Here is a 20,009-nt window from a genome sequence, read left to right as displayed (position 1 = left end):
ATACAGAACAGCTTCAACTCTGGGATGTTGGTGGGTTTCCTCACATGAACTGCTCGCTTCAGGTCCTTCCACAACATTTCCATTGGATTAAGGTCAGGACTTTGACTTGGCCATTCCAAAACATGAACTTTATTCTTCTTTAACCATTCTTTGGTAGAACGACTTGTGTGCTTAGGGTCGTTGTCTTGCTGCATGACCCACCTTCTCTTGAGATTCAGTTCATGGACAGATGTCCTGACATTTTCCTTTAGAATTCGCTGGTATAATTTAGAATTCATTGTTCCATCAACGATGGCAAGCCGTCCCGGCCCAGATGTAGCAAAACAGGCCCAAACCATGATACTACTACCACCATGTTTCACGGATGGGATAAGGTTCTTATGCTGGAATGCAGGGTTTTCCTTTCTCCAAACATAACGCTTCTCATTTAAACCAAAAAGTTCTATCTTGGTCTCATCCGTCCACAAAACGTTTTTCCAATCGCCTTCTGGCTTGTCCACGTGATCTTTAGCAAACTGCAGACGAGCAGCAGTGTTCTTTTTGGAGAGCAGTGGCTTTCTCCTTGCAATCCTGCCATGCACGCCACTGTTGTTCAGTGTTCTCCTGATGGTGGACTCATGAACATTAACATTAGCCAATGTGAGAGAGGCCTTCAGTTGCTTAGAAGTTACCCTGTGGTCCTTTGTGACCTTGCCAACTATTACACGCCTTGCTCTTGGAGTGATCTTTGTTGGTCGACCACTCCTGGGGAGGGTAACAATGGTCTTGAATTTCCTCCATTTGTACACAATCTGTCTAGACTGTGGATTGGTGGAGTCCAAACTCTTTAGAGATGGTTTTGTAACCTTTTCCAGCCTGATGAGCATCAACAACGCTTTTTCTGAGGTCCTCAGAAATCTCCTTTGTTCGTGCCATGATACACTTCCACAAACGTGTGTAGTGAAGATCAGACTTTGATAGATCCCTGTTCTTTAAATAAAACAGGGTGCCCACTCACACCTGATTGTCATCCCACTGATTGAAAACACCTGACTCCAATTTCACCTTCAAATTAACTGCTAATCCTAGAGGTTCACATACTTTTGCCGCTCACATAATATTGGATCATTTTCCTCAATAAATAAATGACCAAGTATAATATTTTTGTCTCATTTGTTTAACTGGGTTCTCTTTATCTACTTTTAGGACTTGTGTGAAAATCTGATGATGTTTTAGGTCATATTTATGCAGAAATATAGAAAATTCTAAAGGGTTCACAAACCTTCAAGCACCACTGTAACTGGTTCCAACTTTGAATAATATATGGATGGATTTAGAATTTCTACAAAACATGTCTCGGTCAGGAGCATTTTATACTGTATATGCATTACTCTTCACACTCCGATCACACTCACCTGACACACCATATCCTTTTTGGAGTTGTTGATGCCCTGCCGAGAGACATTCGAATCTTCTGATTGGGCATCTGAGCCGTCAGCGTCCACGTTACCAGGACTGTCCGAGCGTTTCTCAAATACGCACTGCACACACATGAGACCATCATCAATCGCTGATGATAAAAAAAAGTAACAAATTTGCCTCAAAGACGAACTTAAACATACTGACTCATGTTTGAGTTGATGTCACTGATCGACAAGTCAGTGCCAGGTTTGTCTGTCCATCTGTCTGTCTCACCTGCATGTCGTTGAGGCCTCTGGAATCAGAGTCAGACGTGTCTCGATAAATCGAGCTTGTAACTTCAACATCTGTCGAGGCTCGACTGCGTTTCTTCAGTGGTTTACAAGAATCGGAGATCTCGCTGGCTCCTGCAAGAGCAAAACGTGGAAATTTAATGCTCGTCTTTATGGCTACGTGAAAAGACACTTGCTACCGGTATGTGTGCGTGAGATTCGGGGTCGGAGTATACTGCGCATCAGTGATGGGCTGGTGGAGGCAAAAGTGGGGTGGTGAAGTTTTGTCAATTGAGATTCTAGCACAAACTGCTGAAAAAGTTAACGTTGGCAAAAACAGAAGTGTCCGCATTAAAGGGCTCATCTTGGGTAAATTCAGGAGCAAGATCAATGTAATTCTCCTATTTTATATTAAACTTTGGTCAAATATCTGTCACATTTTGCGCAATTCTTTTTACCTTGCGCAATACCAGATAAATTCAGTTGAAATCAAGCCATTTGAGGCGAATTGGTCCGCCTCTGAAAAAACTTGGCATTTGGATTTCCCGGCAAACATTGATTTTCATGACGTCACGTGCGGGACGCCTCCTTCTGAATCCTACGTCAGCACTGGTTTGTTTGTGAGAAAACGACCTGGTGGTTTTCTGCAAATTTCTTCCACGTTATCGCGTAATTATTAAAATGGTTAACAGATGTATCGTAGGAGGGTGTAGCAACACCAATCTTGATGGGATTAGTACTCATCGTTTTCCAAAAGACCGGACAATGAGAGAGAAAAACGGGAGCGCTTGGTCTACACAGGCTGTGCACTGAAACCGTGCAAAGCTCTCGCAGCCTGCTGGCGCTTCCGCAGGTGACGTCACGAATCTGGCTCCAGACTCCCTTGGGATTTTTCTAGATGTGTTTTGTCATTTTATTTTTTTCCTGCTGTAGACAGATGGCCTTGTGCAAAATTACCCTTCTGGAGGAGTGTGTAAAGGGACACACTTTCATATTAAAAAAAACAAAAAAAAACACGAAATTGGTGCAGGATATGCACTTTAACTTTTCCAGCATTTTGTACTACAGTAGCTCTTCTGTGGGACTGGACCAAATGGTGACACCTCGCCGAATCCAGGGACACATGTCGGCCGAAACAAATCCGAGATAAATCGCAAAAGAAGCATTTTTTTTTCGAAATTTGTGATTTTCATTTTTTTCCATAATGTGCAAGTTGAGATCTTGAAGAATGCAATCAGTATTTCAGATAATAGATTGTTTTGTTGGAAAAGCATACATTTTTTGTTGCAAATTATCTCGTTTTTGTCAGGACTGTAGCCTGCTGGGGGGTGTAGGTAAATTACCATATGGGCCATTCACGTGACGATTTAAGTCTTTTGGTTTTTTTTTTTTCGCCAATCAGCTGTATGATACGAGCTGAGCTCGTGGCTACTTAAGCTGCATACAGGCGTGTAATTTCACTATGGAATGAGCAAGCTAAACAGATCACAGAGGAGCTGAAACACCGCGAAGCAAACAGACGCACGGTAGTTACATCGGAGATAACCATTTCTAGCAAAAAAAACCCAACCAAAAGGAAGTGTTCTAGGACTACATATTCCATCGGAGGCATTGATGTGTACAAGGCGACGTTTCTCTTTCTGATGGGGTAAGTTTATTGATCTAAGGCTGTGTGGTTATTTTTGCATGTAACGGAGTGTGTTGTGGTTTGGTTACATGAAACTAGTGTTGTGTTAGTTGTGTTATCATTGTGCTATCTTTCTTTCTTACGGTGTGAGTAATTTTTCAACCACAAAACGTTAAAGTATACTTTAGGACTTATTTTTGTACTTCATAATTGTGTTGGGCATACTTTGCATGGAAGGAAAATTGACATGGTGATCTTTGTTTACATGAAAGTAGCATCGTGCTAGCTAGTAGGGGGTTGGGCTTTCCTTAATGTCATGCAGATGAGCACCATTATGTGCCCTCCCTGCACCCAGAGTAACTGAGATGGAAAACTTTGAGGGCGATTTTCTCCCTTTCCTGTTTTAAGAGTTATGCACTTTCAAAAGGCCACACATTCTTCAAATACTGTCAGATCTCCACATGGAAGGCATCATTGGAAAGCTTAGAAACTGTACTTTCTGAATCTGTCAATAACTCAAAATGCCCCCGGCAGACGTGTGTCCCTGGATTCTGTTATCTGACTAGGCTTTGTGCCACATGTAAATCAACGAGCCTTCGACACCCATGATCCTGTCGCCGGTTCACCGGTTGTCCTTCAGATCCTTGGACCGCTTTTGTTCGGTACTAACCACTGCGTACCAGGAACACCCCACAAGATGTGCTATTTTGGAGATAGTCAGACCCAGTCAGTCCAGTCATCGAGCCATCACAGTTTGGCCCTTGTCAAAGTCACCCACTTACGCTTGCCCATTTTTCCTGCTTCCAACACATGAACTTCAAGAACTGACTGTTCTCTTGCTCCCACCCCTTGACAGGCACCATTATAATGAGATAAATCCATGTTATTCACTTCTTCACCTTTCAGTATCAGTATCATGGCTGATCGGTGTATATTTCTCCAACGGTAGAAATGTTTAAACAATTCCGGATACATTTCTACACCACTCCAACAACCAGCTTTGCTTCGGACAGCCATCATCTTTCTACTTTTCCCCAGGGGGGGAATTCTTCTTCTTTGGTTATTCAGAGACTCCTGCTGAATTACGAGATAGCGCAGTGTTGTATATTTGCATACTGCAGATGTAGCAGATCACCCAGGTACCTTTCAACTATTATTAAATGTGTCAGAGCCTAATTTAGTTTAAACTTGCTTTGGTTTACAGACTCGTATTTCTGCTTTAGATTTACTGGCACTTAGCTTGGAACTTTTATTCTGACATAGCCTTAGGTCACCTGTTCAGGTAAAAGATGGTGCCCGTGTCCGAAATCGCTCACTCCTTCACTCCTCCGTATATAGGGAATTACTATATAAAAGGACTATATAGAGAGTTCACTGGTAAAATGAAACTACAACCCCAATTCCAAAAAAGTTGGGACAAAGTACAAATTGTAAATAAAAATGGAATGCAATGATGTGGAAGTTTCAAAATTCCATATTTTATTCAGAATAGAACATAGATGACATATCAAATGTTTAAACTGAGAAAATGTATCATTTAAAGAGAAAAATTAGGTGATTTTAAATTTCATGACAACAACACATCTCAAAAAAGTTGGGACAAGGCCATGTTTAGCACTGTGAGACATCCCCTTTTCTCTTTACAACAGTCTGTAAACGTCTGGGGACTGAGGAGACAAGTTGCTCAAGTTTAGGGATAGGAATGTTAACCCATTCTTGTCTAATGTAGGATTCTAGTTGCTCAACTGTCTTAGGTCTTTTTTGCCGCATCTTCTGTTTTATGATGCGCCAAATGTTTTCTATGGGTGAAAGATCTGGACTGCAGGCTGGCCAGTTCAGTACCCGGACCCTTCTTCTACGCAGCCATGATGCTGTAATTGATGCAGTATGTGGTTTGGCATTGTCATGTTGGAAAATGCAAGGTCTTCCCTGAAAGAGACGTCGTCTGGATGGGAGCATATGTTGCTATAGAACCTGGATATACCTTTCAGCATTGATGGTGTCTTTCCAGATGTGTAAGCTGCCCATGCCACACGCACTAATGCAACCCCATACCATCAGAGATGCAGGCTTCTGAACTGAGCGCTGATAACAACTTGGGTCGTCCTTCTCCTCTTTAGTCCGAATGACACAGCGTCCCTGATTTCCATAAAGAACTTCAAATTTTGATTCGTCTGACCACAGAACAGTTTCCCACTTTGCCACAGTCCATTTTAAATGAGCCTTGGCCCAGAGAAGACGTCTGCGCTTCTGGATCATGTTTAGATACGGCTTCTTCTTTGAACTATAGAGTTTTAGCTGGCAACGGCGGATGGCACGGTGAATTGTGTTCACAGATAATGTTCTCTGGAAATATTCCTGAGCCCATTTTGTGATTTCCAATACAGAAGCATGCCTGTATGTGATGCAGTGCCGTCTAAGGGCCCGAAGATCACGGGCACCCAGTATGGTTTTCTGGCCTTGACCCTTACGCACAGAGATTCTTCCAGATTCTCTGAATCTTTTGATGATATTATGCACTGTAGATGATGATATGTTCAAACTCTTAGCAATTTTACACTGTCGAACTCCTTTCTGATATTGCTCCACTATTTGTTGGCGCAGAATTAGGGGGATTGGTGATCCTCTTCCCATCTTTACTTCTGAGAGCCGCTGCCACTCCAAGATGCTCTTTTTATACCCAGTCATGTTAATGACCTATTGCCAATTGACCTAATGAGTTGCAAATTGGTCCTCCAGCTGTTCCTTGTTTGTACCTTTAACTTTTCCAGCCTCTTATTGCCCCTGTCCCAACTTTTTTGAGATGTGTTGCTGTCATGAAATTTCAAATGAGCCAATATTTGGCATGAAATTTCAAAATGTCTCACTTTCGACATTTGATATGTTGTCTATGTTCTATTGTGATTACAATATCAGTTTTTGAGGTTTGTAAATTATTGCATTCCGTTTTTATTTACAATTTGTACTTTGTCCCAACTTTTTTGGAATCGGGGTTGTACACTTTCAGACTCTAGTCCGTCGCACTGGTATTTACGTCATTACTGTCGCACAATTAAAACGTGCCAGATCAGGCAGCTGGTGGGTTTTCAAAATAATAAATACACGCACATGTTTTTGTGATAAATCCATACTATACCGACTGTATTTCCCACATTAATCAATACAAAGCACCTGCATCTTTCGGTTCTTTTAAATCAAGGCTGAATACTTACTTACTTCTTTGCCGCTGCCTTTTATTCAATCAAACTTGAGACTTTTAATTTGATTTCTTTCAGCATGGCAGGATATATTGCTTGGTTAGTGACCATCGGTTGTACACTACTTTTCGTGATGCACTATGGGATGCTTTTGAGTGCACTATATAGGGTGTAAATAATCCTCACTATCGTTTCGGACAGCACTACAAAATGGCGTCCTCACTATATATGAGGACTATACAAGTGGGAGCCTCACTTCCTGCTACTGAGGACAATCTACAGTACAGGAAGCGATGTCTCAGGAGAGCCATAAACATCAACAAAGACTCCTGCCACCCAGCATACAAAAACTGTTCACTCTCCTGCCCTCTGGAAGGCGCTACAGGAGCCTTCAGACCAAAACCACCAGGTTCAGGAAGAGTTTTTTTCCTTCAGCTGTTTCACTGCTGAACTCCGCCCCCCGGCGGCCCCACCCACACATTCACCAACCCTCTCGACATCACTGCACTCTTGTTTAAATTTTGTATATACACCGCAAATATTTATATCATACCGTTGTATTATAGTACATTCATATCGCACATTTGTACATACTGTAAATATCTATCATATTATACCATTCCATACCCTGTAATTTCTGTACATTTATATTTATGGATATTACACTTATGCTGTTTATTGCTATGCACGTCTGGTTAGATGCAATCTGCATTTCGTTACCTTGTACCTATGACGTGCAATGACAAAGTTGAATCTAATTTCTAATCTATAGTGCCCTATATAGTGAGTAGGCAGCGATTTCACAGGGACACACTTCCACGTGCTTGAACAGTTAGATTTAACTCTTCGATTACTCCGATTTCACCCTTTGGAATAACCCTTTTATGGATCTCTACATACAACTGGATTTTACACCACTGTGTACCACCTGCTTGCCTGCCCACTATCTACCTCTGTCCATCCCTGCCTCCCCACCTGCCCTCTCCCTGTCCTCGCTGAACACAGGTATGTGTAACAACTGGACAGTGTTTGAGATGAGCACATAACTAAAGTTTCTGGACTTTGTTTGATCAATACAGAATGCCTACTCGGTATTCGGACACCGTACAGACTGCTTTTTGCGTACTAATAGTATAGAAGTCTGAATATTCGAATGCAGCCTAAGGCTACATCCACACGACAACGGCAACGAGATTTTTTTTTTTTTTTTTAAATATCGCGTCCACATGGGCAACGGATCAGTAAAATATCAGGTTCATATGGCAACGCAACGCTTGCTGAAAACGATGCAATACACATGCCACACCTCTACGTGCGCTGTAAGACGGTCCCATCGGAGACACCAGAACAACAGAAGTAGACGCATGCGCATAACTGCGCATGCGCACAGTGACTATCCCTGTCACTGTCACATGCACACACTCTCTCACTCCCTATCCTATGGATATAGTCCCTTTAAATCACGTGCTCATTTTTTGAATGGAGACGCGGAAAGAGGAATGAATGGGGGTAGATGGAAGCCGGTACGCCAACATTCTGATATCCTCCAGAATTCTTTAATGGTCCGGAATAAATTGAATGCTACACACTGATGGATTACTTTGTTCGCCCTTTTTGAGGAATGTATTGTCGGACTTAAACCAACATCTGAAGAGGTGAGATCGCTCCTTTTTTTTCCCTATTTTTGCTGGCGGGATTGACTCTGCCCTAAGGGCTATTCTCTCTCTCTCTCTCTCTCTCTCTCTCTCACTTTGCACCATTACACAATAAATATTCACAGTGAAAATATTTTGTAAGCGCGTTTCATGAACCAAGTTATGGGATTTGTTGACAACTCTCATCGAGATCGTTACACTTCTCCCCGGTGTGAAGCACTGACAGTCATGTGGTTGTGACGTCATCAAACAATTCCGTTCTACTCATCCAGACGACTTCGCAACGGCTCCATTGCCAGATTTTTTCCACTCTGGAACCCATTCTCAAAAGATTTCGTTTTGGGGCACCCAAAACGCCGGTGCCGTGTGGACGCCAGGCCAAAACGATAAACAATTTTATCAGATTCACCTGAATCTGTTGCTTTGTGGACAGGGCCCAAGAAACAGGGAATTTGGTGTAAAACACTCAAGCAATCATATGCAAATTAACGTCTTGGGGGGATTAAAATAAACCCGATAAGCTGTAAGGCTCACCTTTTTGTGATCCCGTCTTAAAGTCCATCTGAGGCATCGCCTCCACCTGAAATACAACACGGACAATTGTTACAGCAGGGTATAAACATCTGCAGCTCAGAAGACGATGGTTGGGGTGGGTTTTTTTTTATTCTACCTGGTCTTTCTTGACCTTTTTCTTCGGAACCGGATCGACGCTCTTTTCCGACTCGGAGCGACTTCGCACACACCGCCGCTGCAGCTTCCTTTCCATTGACTCTGCACACACATTCATTCATTAGTGTAAGTAGCAAACATATATACACTACTGTTCAAAAGTTTTGGGTCACTTTGAAAATGTCCTTATTTTTGAAAGAAAAGCACTGTTCTTTTCAATGAAGATCACTTTAAACTAATCAGAAATCCACTCTATACATTGCTAATGTGGTAAATGACTATTCTAGCTGCAAATGTCTGGTTTTTGGTGCAATATCTCCATAGGTGTATAGAGGCCCATTTCCAGCAACTATCACTCCAGTGTTCTAATGGTACAATGTGTTTACATGCACATAGAGAAAATCGAATTTTTGCCGTAGCTCGACTGAAATCGAAGTTCTAAATGCCATGGAAACACCTTAGCTCGGCTGAAATCGAACCGAACTGGATTTCTCGTAATCGAGCTACGCGACCTAGATTATGCGATTGTAGCCGAGCTACTTAGTGCATGTAAACCCTATCGAGCTACGTAGTCAAGCTACTTACTTCAGCACTGCCCCTTCCGGAAGTGACGAGTGACGAGACCACAAGCGGGAAACACAATAGCCTCGGTCGGCATGACAACAGTAGTAGTAGCGAGCAGCAGAAGAGGTCAGGAGGAACAAGGAGAACGAACGAACACGGAACAGATAACTTTGTTTATACTCTTGAATAGCTCTTCTTCATGACGACAACCAGAAGTGTACCAACACGATGGGGCGTGTAGCGCCACCTGTGGCTCGAGTGCACAATGTACCTCACACAATAGCTCGATTTCCTTGTGTGCGTGTAGGATTGGATTTCTCTGGCACCCCTGCTGGGACCCTTAGCTCGATTACCGACAGCAGCTCGATTTGGATGTGCATGTAAACGCACTGACTGTTTGCTCATTGCCTCAGAAGGCTAATGGATGATTAGAAAACCCTTGTACAATCATGTTCGAACAAATATGAAAAGCATGTGCGTATCGAGCTGTGGGGTGACTTTATGGAACAGACTGGAGACAGAAATAAAACAAAGTGCAAATATAAATCTGTTTAAAAAAAGGTACAAAAAAATATTTTTAAACAAGTATATTGCAGAGGAAATATGTTAATGGAGGATGATGAGGGATAAATAGAATAGGGTTGATTGTTATATTAGAACTAGCTTAGTATATGGTATATATTTATTTATGGGGATAGATATATTCATATTTACAGGGATAAGTATGTAGTAGATATTTTTTTTTTTGTAATTATATATTTATATAGATAGTTATGTGTATATGTATATATATGTATATGGATATGGTATGTAGTATATATTTATTTTTGTAATTATATATTTATATGGATAATCATGAAGTGTATATGTGGTATATATTTTTATAAGTGTATTAATGTAGTTTGGATTTCGGGGTAGTTAAAAAGGGGTGGGAAATTAAAAAAAGTATTGTACTTCTTCCCACTCCTTTTTCGAACAATGTGCGGTGTATTGTAATGTATTAGCTCTTTATATTATTTTATTTATTCTTTTTTTGTCACTTTTTTCATTTTCTTTCTTTTGTATGTATAAATAGTTACATACATTTTTATACATGTTCGAAATAAATAAATTCATTCATTCATTCATTCATTCATTCATTCATTCATTCATTCATTCATGTTAGCACAGCTGAAAACAGTTGAGCTCTTTAGAGAAGCTATAAAACTGACCTTCCTTTGAGCAGATTGAGTTTCTGGAGCATCACATTTGTGGGGTCGAGTAAATGCTCAAAATGGCCAGAAAAATGTCTTGACTATATTTTCTATTCATTTTACAACTTATGGTGGGAAATAAAAGTGTGACTTTTCATGGAAAACACAAAATTGTCTGGGTGACCCCAAACTTTTGAACGGTAGTGTAGATGCACAGCACCATCAACTCATGCAAATAAACCCACACAGGTGGTGAATACAGCAGAGTGCGTGTGCGTACGTACCCGAGCTGGGTTCAGTAACAGGTTTGTGTACGTGTTCTGCGCTCTCGGGTTCACTCCACGCTGTTCTCTCCTCCTCACTGGAAAACGTCTCTGCTTTATCACTCGAACCCTTCCATGATAAACAATTATAACAGCGTTATTACACAATGATCAGCAAACTAGCAGGCTAGTGCGCTAATACACACTGTACAAAATCATTTCTGCAACAAGACCGAGTCACTACACACACCACTTGAGCTGTAAGTGCACTGATACCCCTTTTCCACCAAATCAGTTCCAGGGCTGGTTCGGAGCCAGTGCTGGTGCTGGTTCACAACTCATTCAACTTGCGAGCCAGCTGAGAACCAGTTTGCTTTTCCATAGCTCGCGGTGCTAAGGGAAGCCATGTCATTACGTCGCTGTATACGTCAGTTACGTCGCTGCGTTTGCATAAACCTTGGCGCGAATATCGAAGCAAAAACACGGAAGCAGCAGCAGCAACAACAACAACAACAATAATAATAATGGATGACTTTGCGTTTGTACAGCTGCTGCTTCTCGTCACTTAAAAATGGCGATCTTTCACGGTCTTGTTATTGTTGTTGGTCTTAACAACTCCGCCCCCCTGCTGACGTAAGCGGTTCTTTCCTCTGGCCCAGCAGAGAGTTGGTGCTAGCCTGGAACCGGTTTTTCTGGCCCCAGAGCCAGTTCTTTGTCAGTGGAAACAGAAAACCCGGTTCCAAACTAAACACTGGCCCCGAACCAGCCCTGGAACTGCTTTGGTGGAAAAGGGGCAAGTGTGATGATGTACATAGTCAGTCGGGTTAGGGGACAAGAGATGGGTTAAGTCAGGGGTGTCGAATTCATTTCAGGTTATACAAATACAAGACGTGCCCTTTAATTAGATTTTCTGAAAATCTTTACCTTGCTAAAGAAGAATTATGCACATATTATTAGCACATCATCAGTGGCTGAGTTTATAGCCCTGAGATTCTTGCTCTATTTTGCCCCACAGTCAAATAACAGACTAGGGTTGTTGTGGGGTTTTTTTTTTTTTTAAATAAATTACCATTCATAAGATGATTTTATATACTTTCTCAAATGGATTTTTATCCATTTTCTCCCCAGTTTGGTCACTTCCTATCCCAAACCCAGCCCACAGATAGGCAGTGGGGAGGATGAAGTATTTCCTCTGAGACATATAAAGCTACCAGGCTTGTAGTACTCGAGTCCATTTGACTTGAGCACTGATGACTCGGACTCGAACTGCATTCGGACTCGTAAATTAGAGACGAGGACTTGGATTTTTTTCTCTTTACTTTTTGGAACATGCCATAATAATTTGGCATAAGATATTTAAACGTACATCTACAGCACAACAAACCTAATCCAAGTTCCCTGCCATGTCGTTCCACGGTGTCCGAATCAAAGCTTTTGTTTTGGAGCTGCATAATTTGTGTCTCACATGGTTATGTTTTCAAAATGCACACAAGTGCATCTGTTACAATAAGGCACATTAGAGTGTTATGTTTCTGACATGGATGCTTAACATTCGTGCCACCAGCCTTTTCCTAAATATTCCTGATAGATATCATTTTGGTGAATTTATTATAGGTTACGGTATGGGACGTTCATCTTCACACCACTCAAAGCTCGTAATGTGTTTGATAGAACGTGTGTGGGGCAGCTGTATCATTTGTGTCAGACTCGATTTGGATCAATAATGGACGCGACTTGAAATTTTGGCTCCGTCTCAGAAACTGCTCTCTCATTTGGGACATTATGGTCAAAAAATTAATTTTCTAATTTTACTTTTTTTTTTGCATTTACCTAACACTCAATGTTTCTTTTGTCATGTTTAATAAGAATAAAGATAGTATCTTGCTTTATCTGGCCTCCACCGTGGAAAATTTATTACAATTCAAATGCTTTTGTAAAATTGATTTACATATAAAAAAACTCCATCATGAAGAATTAAAGCCCCTCCTTCACAGATGAGTGAAAATATCGAATAAATTTCCTCTTTTTGATTGCTCGGGTTAAAAATGCCAAGTTATGATGACTGAATTGATTATTCACTTAAATATGAATAATATGATGCATTTTGGGTATTTGATATGGCGAAATAGGACACAATGGAAAAAATCAAGAACATACCGGAAAGATGAGAATAACGGCGGTGGTAAAAGAACAGCGACTGTACCGGCTGAAGGTCGCGCGGGTCTCTGCTGCGGCGCGCGAGCAATGGGACATCACTACCGCACCGGACGGAGCGCGAGGCGGGGACGGGGCAAAATGACTGGCTGTAGATTCTATCAAAAGTTCGATCTAAATTGACCATGGTTGCAAAATATTGGCCAAAAATACACAATCACTACGAAATATGAAAGTAAGATGAAAAAGAAACATTCTATCGCCTTATACTGCAAGACTAAAACAAAATAAAACCCTCAAAACTCACCTTTTCAGTGATAACGTCCGAACAGATCACCCGCGTAACAGAGAGACCGTAAATGGAAGCGCGATCAACTTCTAACTGTTGGAGTGGAAAATTCCATTCTACACATGCAAATTGTTAATGCGTGTCCTTCCCCGCACACAAATAACACACTACAGTAAAAAAATAGACCACGACTCATTTTATAGCTCAGAAATTCATACAAGACCAGCTACCATCGTAACATATGTGACCGCTCACCGAATCCAGGGACACGTCGGCCGAAACGAATCCGAGATAATCGCAAAAGAAGCATTTTTTTTCGAAATTTGTGATTTTTGTTTTTTTCCATCATGTGCAAGTTGAGATCTTGAAGAATGCAATCAGTATTTCAGATAATACACTAAGTAACTTTAAAAACGCACATTGATAAAACTTGCTGAATTCGTGCTGAGTTTATCTCAAGAAGAAAAGAAATGTATCACAATGGAAAAATAACTTCGTTCCGCCCGAATAAGTTCCAAATCTGTGCTCAAATCAGAATTTAAGGGAGTTGTACTCAATAACGTACAATATGACTCGGGTAGTCAATGACATGGACAGGCTTTAATTTTCAAACAAATTTTGCATACACTGTACACACACAATCTTGCCTATAAATACCCGGGGGAAATGATGGGAAAATTGTCATTATTGAAGATGCCACGCCTAAGCCAAAATCAACGTGAACAGGCCATCGGGATGTTGCGTGCCGGAAGTACACAGACAGAGGTCGCCCGGCACTTCGGTGTTCATCATTCGACCATTTCCCGTTTGAGTCAGCGTTACAGACAGACAGGGAGCACCAGCTATCGTCCACGCCCTGGTCAGCCTCGAGTCACGACGCCAGTTCAGGATCAGCACATCAGGCTAGCTCACCTCCGTGACAGATTCCTGACACTCTCAGTCACTGCTGCTGAGACCCCTGGACGACACAGACCCAGAATCTCCAGCATGACGGTCCGAACATGGACCAACTGTCACTTTGAATTTTTTTTATTGTGAATTAATTCTTGAGTTTGACAATAAATGTCCTTTATCGATGTTTCAAGATGTGTGTGCATTACATACAATATCATAAATTTCAAATATATGCATGGATCTAAAGTGATATCGTGTTGAATTCCATTGTGCGTTTTTAAAGTTACTTAGTATAGATTGTTTTGTTGGAAAAGCATACATTTTTTGTTGCAAATTATCTCGTTTTTGTCAGGACTGTAGCCTGCTGGGGGGTGTGGGTAAATCACCATATGGGGCATTCACATGATGATTTAAGTCATTTGTTTTTTTTTTCCGCGAATCAGCTGTATGATGCGGGCTGAGCGCATGGCTACTTAACCTGCATACAGGCGTGTAATTTCACTATGGAATGAGTTACTAAACAGAGCACAGAGGAGCAAACAGACACTCAGTATTTACATCGGAGATCACCATTTCTAGCAAAAAAAAAAAACGTAACCTCGTTTTCCAGATTGAATGGAATACTTGAATGATCGGATGATACACGGACCGTTCTAGGATTACATTATTCCATCGGAGGCATTGGTGTGTGCAAGGCGCCGTTTCTCTTTCTGATGGGGTGAGTTTATTAATCTAAGGCTGTGTGGTTATTTTTGCATGTAACGGAGAGTGTTGTGGTTTGGTTAAGCCTAGGTCACAACCGGACGTATAATTTTTTGGCCGTGTGATTTTTGGCGTTTCCCAAATTGCTGCGGGTTTTTTTTGTTCACGGAGAAAGATGCGCGTTGACCGTAAGTTTGTCTTGCAACCTGAAAAAAACGTAAGCGCCTGTAGAGTTTGTTTGACATGACAAAGAACCTCTGCGGCCGGTCTGCGGCTCGAAAATCAGTGTTTCACGCGCGCGCTCCCATGCGTTTCACGCGCGCGCTCCCGTGCGTTTCGTGCATTTTTTGCATGTAGACCGGCCGTAGGAGCACATACGGCCGGTTGTGACCGAGGCTTTACATGAAACTAGTGTTGTGTTAGTTGTGTCATCATCGTGCCATCTTTCTTTCTTGCGGTGTGAGTAATTTTTCAACCACAAAACGTTAAAGTATACTTTAGGACTTATTTTTGTACTTCATAATTGTGTTGGGCATACTTTGCATGGAAGGAAAATTGACGTGGTGATCTTTGTTTACATGAAAGTAGTATCGTGCTAGCTCGTAAGGGGTAGGGCTTTCCTTAATGTCATGCAAATGAGCACCATTATGTGCCCGCCCTACACCCAGAGTAGCTGAGATGGAAAACTTTGAGGGCGATTTTCTCCCTTTTCTGTTTTAAGAAGTATACACTTTCAAAAGGCCACACATTCTTCAAATACTGTCAGATCTCCACATGGAAGGCATCATTGGAAAGCTTAGAAACTGTACTTTCTGAATCTATCAATAACTCAAAATGCTCCCGGGCAGACTTGTGTCCCTGGATTCTGTGTTCTGACACATATTCTGTAAGAAACATATTCTATATCTAACTTTCAGCTTTCGTTTTTAAAAAACAAAATTGCAGATTTAGAACTAAATTTTTTATACGGCGTAGTGATAAGTTACTACTTTTGGTGAGGTAGTGACCTCAACCCTGAGGCTTTCCGTTTAGATCAAAACACACGATCGTATTGGTTTGGGGTCTGCGGAAAATGGAGTTACGACAGTGATCAAATATTTTGCGTGATGTTTTATTACGGTTATGATTATTCTGTGAGCGCACCAATCCTTTGGTTTATAAAGTTACAACTTAAAATACAATTAGCGATAACTGTAGACTTTTCAGTGGACTACAACCTTTTTAAGGGAATGCGATGTAGTCGACCGTTTATCATGTCCCAGATCAAGCCGCCATTTTTCCACAAATTTGCAGAATTTTTGCCAAATTCTGAATGGAGTACTCACATCAAATACTTAGTTTTATCTGTATTATTTCTTTCATCATTTTATTTCAAATTAAAACAAAGATCACCATTCAAAACCGTATAGTTTATTGGCTGTGAGTATATTTAGTGGGGTACCCCCACAGTACCCAGTTTCTGAGACAGACCCTTTTCTTTCATGACTTGGACTTGAACCCTGGGGAGTCGAGGTTTAGTGACTCAACTACAACTGCATCAAACTTCTGCTATCTACCCTCTTCTACATACACGAGCTCAGAGAGACCCGTGATTGGCTGGTAGCCCTGTGATTGACAGGAGAGAGAGCATGGCCAATTTTTCTCTTGGCTCCCTGCCAAGGATTGCTGTGGCACAGTCAGGATCCAATCTCGTGAGCCCTTGATGATAAAGCGAACCAGTTTTCTGTTACACCAGAACACAGATTCTAAATTCACTTGGTGGGTCGGATTAGAAGCTTCATCAGGCCCACTGGCTGTACGTTTTACGCCCCTGGTTTACACCCCGGCACTGAAAAGTGCAGTGAAGTTGAGCTCACCTCTGGAGACTGAACTCGCTCATTGTCCCTCTTCACCTCCTTTTTAAACTCCACCTTCTCTTTGGGCAGCTGCCAGTCACATTTAACGATCTCCACGTTGAGCTTCTTCATCGTGACGGAGAGCGGTAGCAGCTTCCGAGCAGCCGCCGTTCTCCATGGAGTCCGGACCGGAGGGGGCGAGGGTTGCGTTTCTGTTGTGTCCTCAGGCTCCGCCTCTTCCTCCTGAGTGTCTGAAACGCTGCACTGTCGGCGAGGCTGCTGACGGCGTGGGAGCGTCGCGGGATCCTCTTTCTTTATGCTCTTGGAGCGCCTTGTCCTCCGTTTTTTAGTCCTCGTTGGGGTCACAGGATCATCGCTAGGTTTGTCTGCAGGCAGTTTGTCAATGTAAATGAAGGTGTAATTCTCGTTACGCTCTTCTCGGGTCATGAGCAGGGCTGCCTCAGCATGGCCGACGCCCACCTCCCACTGGGCACGCTCCCTCTGAGACTGAGGCTTCAACAGCTATGTGTGCAAAAACACCACGTCATTAAACCAACAGATATGTAAGAAGACTGATAAATTATATTTATAGCCGTATAAGACCAATATAATATCTGTTCAGCATCATAGGAGGAAAAATTACAAAAAGCTCGATCAATAAGTTTCTCTATCCACAAATTCCTAGTAAAAGAATTACACGGATTCATTCTTCTTTGCTCAGATACATCGTCTTTAAAAATATACATTAACATGATGCTGGACTTACACAGCACCCTTTATTTTCTATTTAGTTACTTACTACGAATTTAAATTTTTTATAATAATTATAAAATGATGCATGTCAAGTATATATTGTAAAAAATGAGTTTCAAGTGAAAATGTGCTTAACAGATAGAAATATGTAGAAGAATTTTATAATGCATATCCAAGAATATCTACTGAATAAAAAAGGCACAAATCTGCGTCAAAAATATTTTAAATATATGAGAATAAATTAAATACCTGCATTTAAAAAAAAAAAAAAAAAAAAAAAAAAAAAAAAACACACACAGGCTGTATTTTACTAAATAATCATTACTTAATGGTTTACAGCTAAAATAAAACATAGAATCTCTGTTAAAAATGTTTAAGGTTTCATTTAAACATCTGTTTTATATATATATATATATATATATATATATATATATATATATATATATATATAAATGCTGACAAAAATGTCGCGTTATTAACGCGTTAACTTGACTCAATTTTAACGGCGATAATTTTTTTTATCGTGAGATTAACGCTCTGTGACATGTAGGTTTTTCATAAGCTTTTGAAACTGCCAGGAACTTGGAACAGAGACTTTGCTTAGAAAACCGATAGCAGCTAGACTGTAATGCCGCGCCCCACACAGCCAGAGTCCTCTGCCCTCCTCCCCCAAAGAACCAGCGCGGGCAGGGCGCGCTAGTAGAGATGGGATTTATGGCTCTTTGATGGGATCCGCATCTTTGTGATCCATTCTTTGAAAAGAGCCGTTCAAAAGACTGGCTCATTTGGCTCTTTTTAAATATTTATTCAGTTTTAAGAAGACAGCATCTAAAGAAGCCAGATCCCTCTGAACTGTAAACTCAATGCTATCCCAGAAATCCTTCCTGTAATATGCAAATTTGGCCGCCTCTGATTGGACAGCGCGACGCATCAACAGGCAGAAAGTGTAAAAGTACAAAATGTGTTAAATGAGCTGAAACAGTAAAGATCAGATTCAATGCAATATTTATCAACAAACAACTTAAACTTAATATAATAGTGTACTTTATATTATAATCAAGCATGTCAAGCCTACTGTCACTGTGTAACCTATCTCTCTGATTAGAGTTGTAGACTAACTCAAACAGTAGATCATTTCACTCATGGTTCTCTTGCTAGCCCCGCACCGGTGCTCGGCTTAGGTTTGACTTTGCAGTGGCTGTGTCAAGACATGTTATGCTTTGCAATTAAAAAACAAAACAAAAAAAACAAAAAAAACAAACAAAAAAAAACATTGGTACAAAGCAAGCCCATTCACTTTATGCTGATAAGAGAATTACAATGGTTTATGTGACAAAAATGTGCGATTAATCGCGAGTTAACTATGACTGTCGCGACATTAATCGCGATTAAATATTTTGACAGCACTAAAAAAAATATATATATATATATATATTTCCATAAAATCAGCCATGTCCAAATAAAAACACTGTATATCTACATAATAGAAATATATAGATTAAATGAACTAATAAAAATAAATAAAGTCTTTATATATGGTTAGGGGTTTTTTTTATTTTAAAAAAAAATCTGAATTTTGCATAACAATAAAAACCTTCTGTCTCTCTGTGGGATTGGTGGTTTTGCGTAAAGTTTCTGCTTGCAGTTCCTCAAACTGACTCTCCCCTTTATACACCACGATCCTCTTCTCATGAATCCATGCCCGCTCAGCCACACTGCCAAAAAATTGTACGTGGTACTCCCTGTGACCTACACACACACACGGGAAATTAATACAAGTGTATAAAAAGACATTAAACAATAAACAGCATCACTGTTGCAGAGCATCGCTAGCACATATTAGCCTGTGGAGTTAAGAGCTCCCTGTTGTGGTGAGTGAGTGTATTACAGTCAGGTGTTTCAAGGCATATTCTGGACCAATTTCATTTTTTTTTATATGAAAGTATGTCCCTTTACACACTCATCCAGAAGGGTCATTTTGCACAAGGCCATCTGTCTACAGCAGAAAAAAAATTAAATAAAATGCATTTGGAAAAATCCCAAGGGAGTCTGGAGCCAGATTCGTGACGTCACCTGCGGAAGCGCCAGCAGGCTGAGCGAGCTTTGCACGGTTTCAGTGCACAGCCTGTGTAAACCAAGCGCTCCCATTTCTCTCTCATTGTCCAGTCTTTTGGAAAACGCCGAGTACTAATCCCATCATGATTGGTGTTGCTACACCCTCCTACGATACATCTGTTAACCATTTTAATAATTACGCGATAGCGTTGAAGAAATTTGCAGAAAACCACCAGGTCGTTTTCTCATAAACGTTTTCTCTTGGCTATAAGCCATGTACGATGAGATTGAGTGGAATAACTGTTTTATTCTATCCACATTCACTGGATTTTAAGAAACGGAGCATTTTTATTGAAATTTTTTGCAAATTCAATAAATAAAAACTTTACACAAAACGTCCGACAATCATTTCCGTTTAGAATGGAAACAGACCGGCGAAATGACAGTAGCAATTTGTGTAAAATTCTAATAATTATTATTACTGGGGGG

General features: G+C 40.9%; 1 protein-coding gene across 3 annotated transcripts in view; it reads right to left on the bottom strand.

Annotated features, from left to right (window-relative positions):
- Window positions 1-20,009, bottom strand: part of nsd3 (nuclear receptor binding SET domain protein 3) — a 92,240-nt gene that overhangs the window by 48,296 nt on the left and 23,935 nt on the right. For all 3 annotated transcript variants that reach the window (XM_060908867.1, XM_060908869.1, XM_060908868.1), the window contains exons 4-10: window positions 19,060-19,214; window positions 16,734-17,234; window positions 10,860-10,968; window positions 8,820-8,920; window positions 8,684-8,729; window positions 1,675-1,805; window positions 1,395-1,520 (exon numbers count right to left, since the gene is read on the bottom strand). In XM_060908867.1, coding sequence (XP_060764850.1) covers window positions 1,395-1,520; window positions 1,675-1,805; window positions 8,684-8,729; window positions 8,820-8,920; window positions 10,860-10,968; window positions 16,734-17,234; window positions 19,060-19,214 — 1,169 coding nt within the window. The remainder of the gene's footprint in view (window positions 1-1,394; window positions 1,521-1,674; window positions 1,806-8,683; window positions 8,730-8,819; window positions 8,921-10,859; window positions 10,969-16,733; window positions 17,235-19,059; window positions 19,215-20,009) is intronic.

The sequence above is a fragment of the Neoarius graeffei genome, chromosome 25 (genome assembly GCF_027579695.1).
Source record: "Neoarius graeffei isolate fNeoGra1 chromosome 25, fNeoGra1.pri, whole genome shotgun sequence".
NCBI lineage: Eukaryota > Metazoa > Chordata > Actinopteri > Siluriformes > Ariidae > Neoarius > Neoarius graeffei.
Note: the sequence above shows the minus strand (reverse complement) of the source record. Positions and strands in the feature narration are given on the sequence as shown.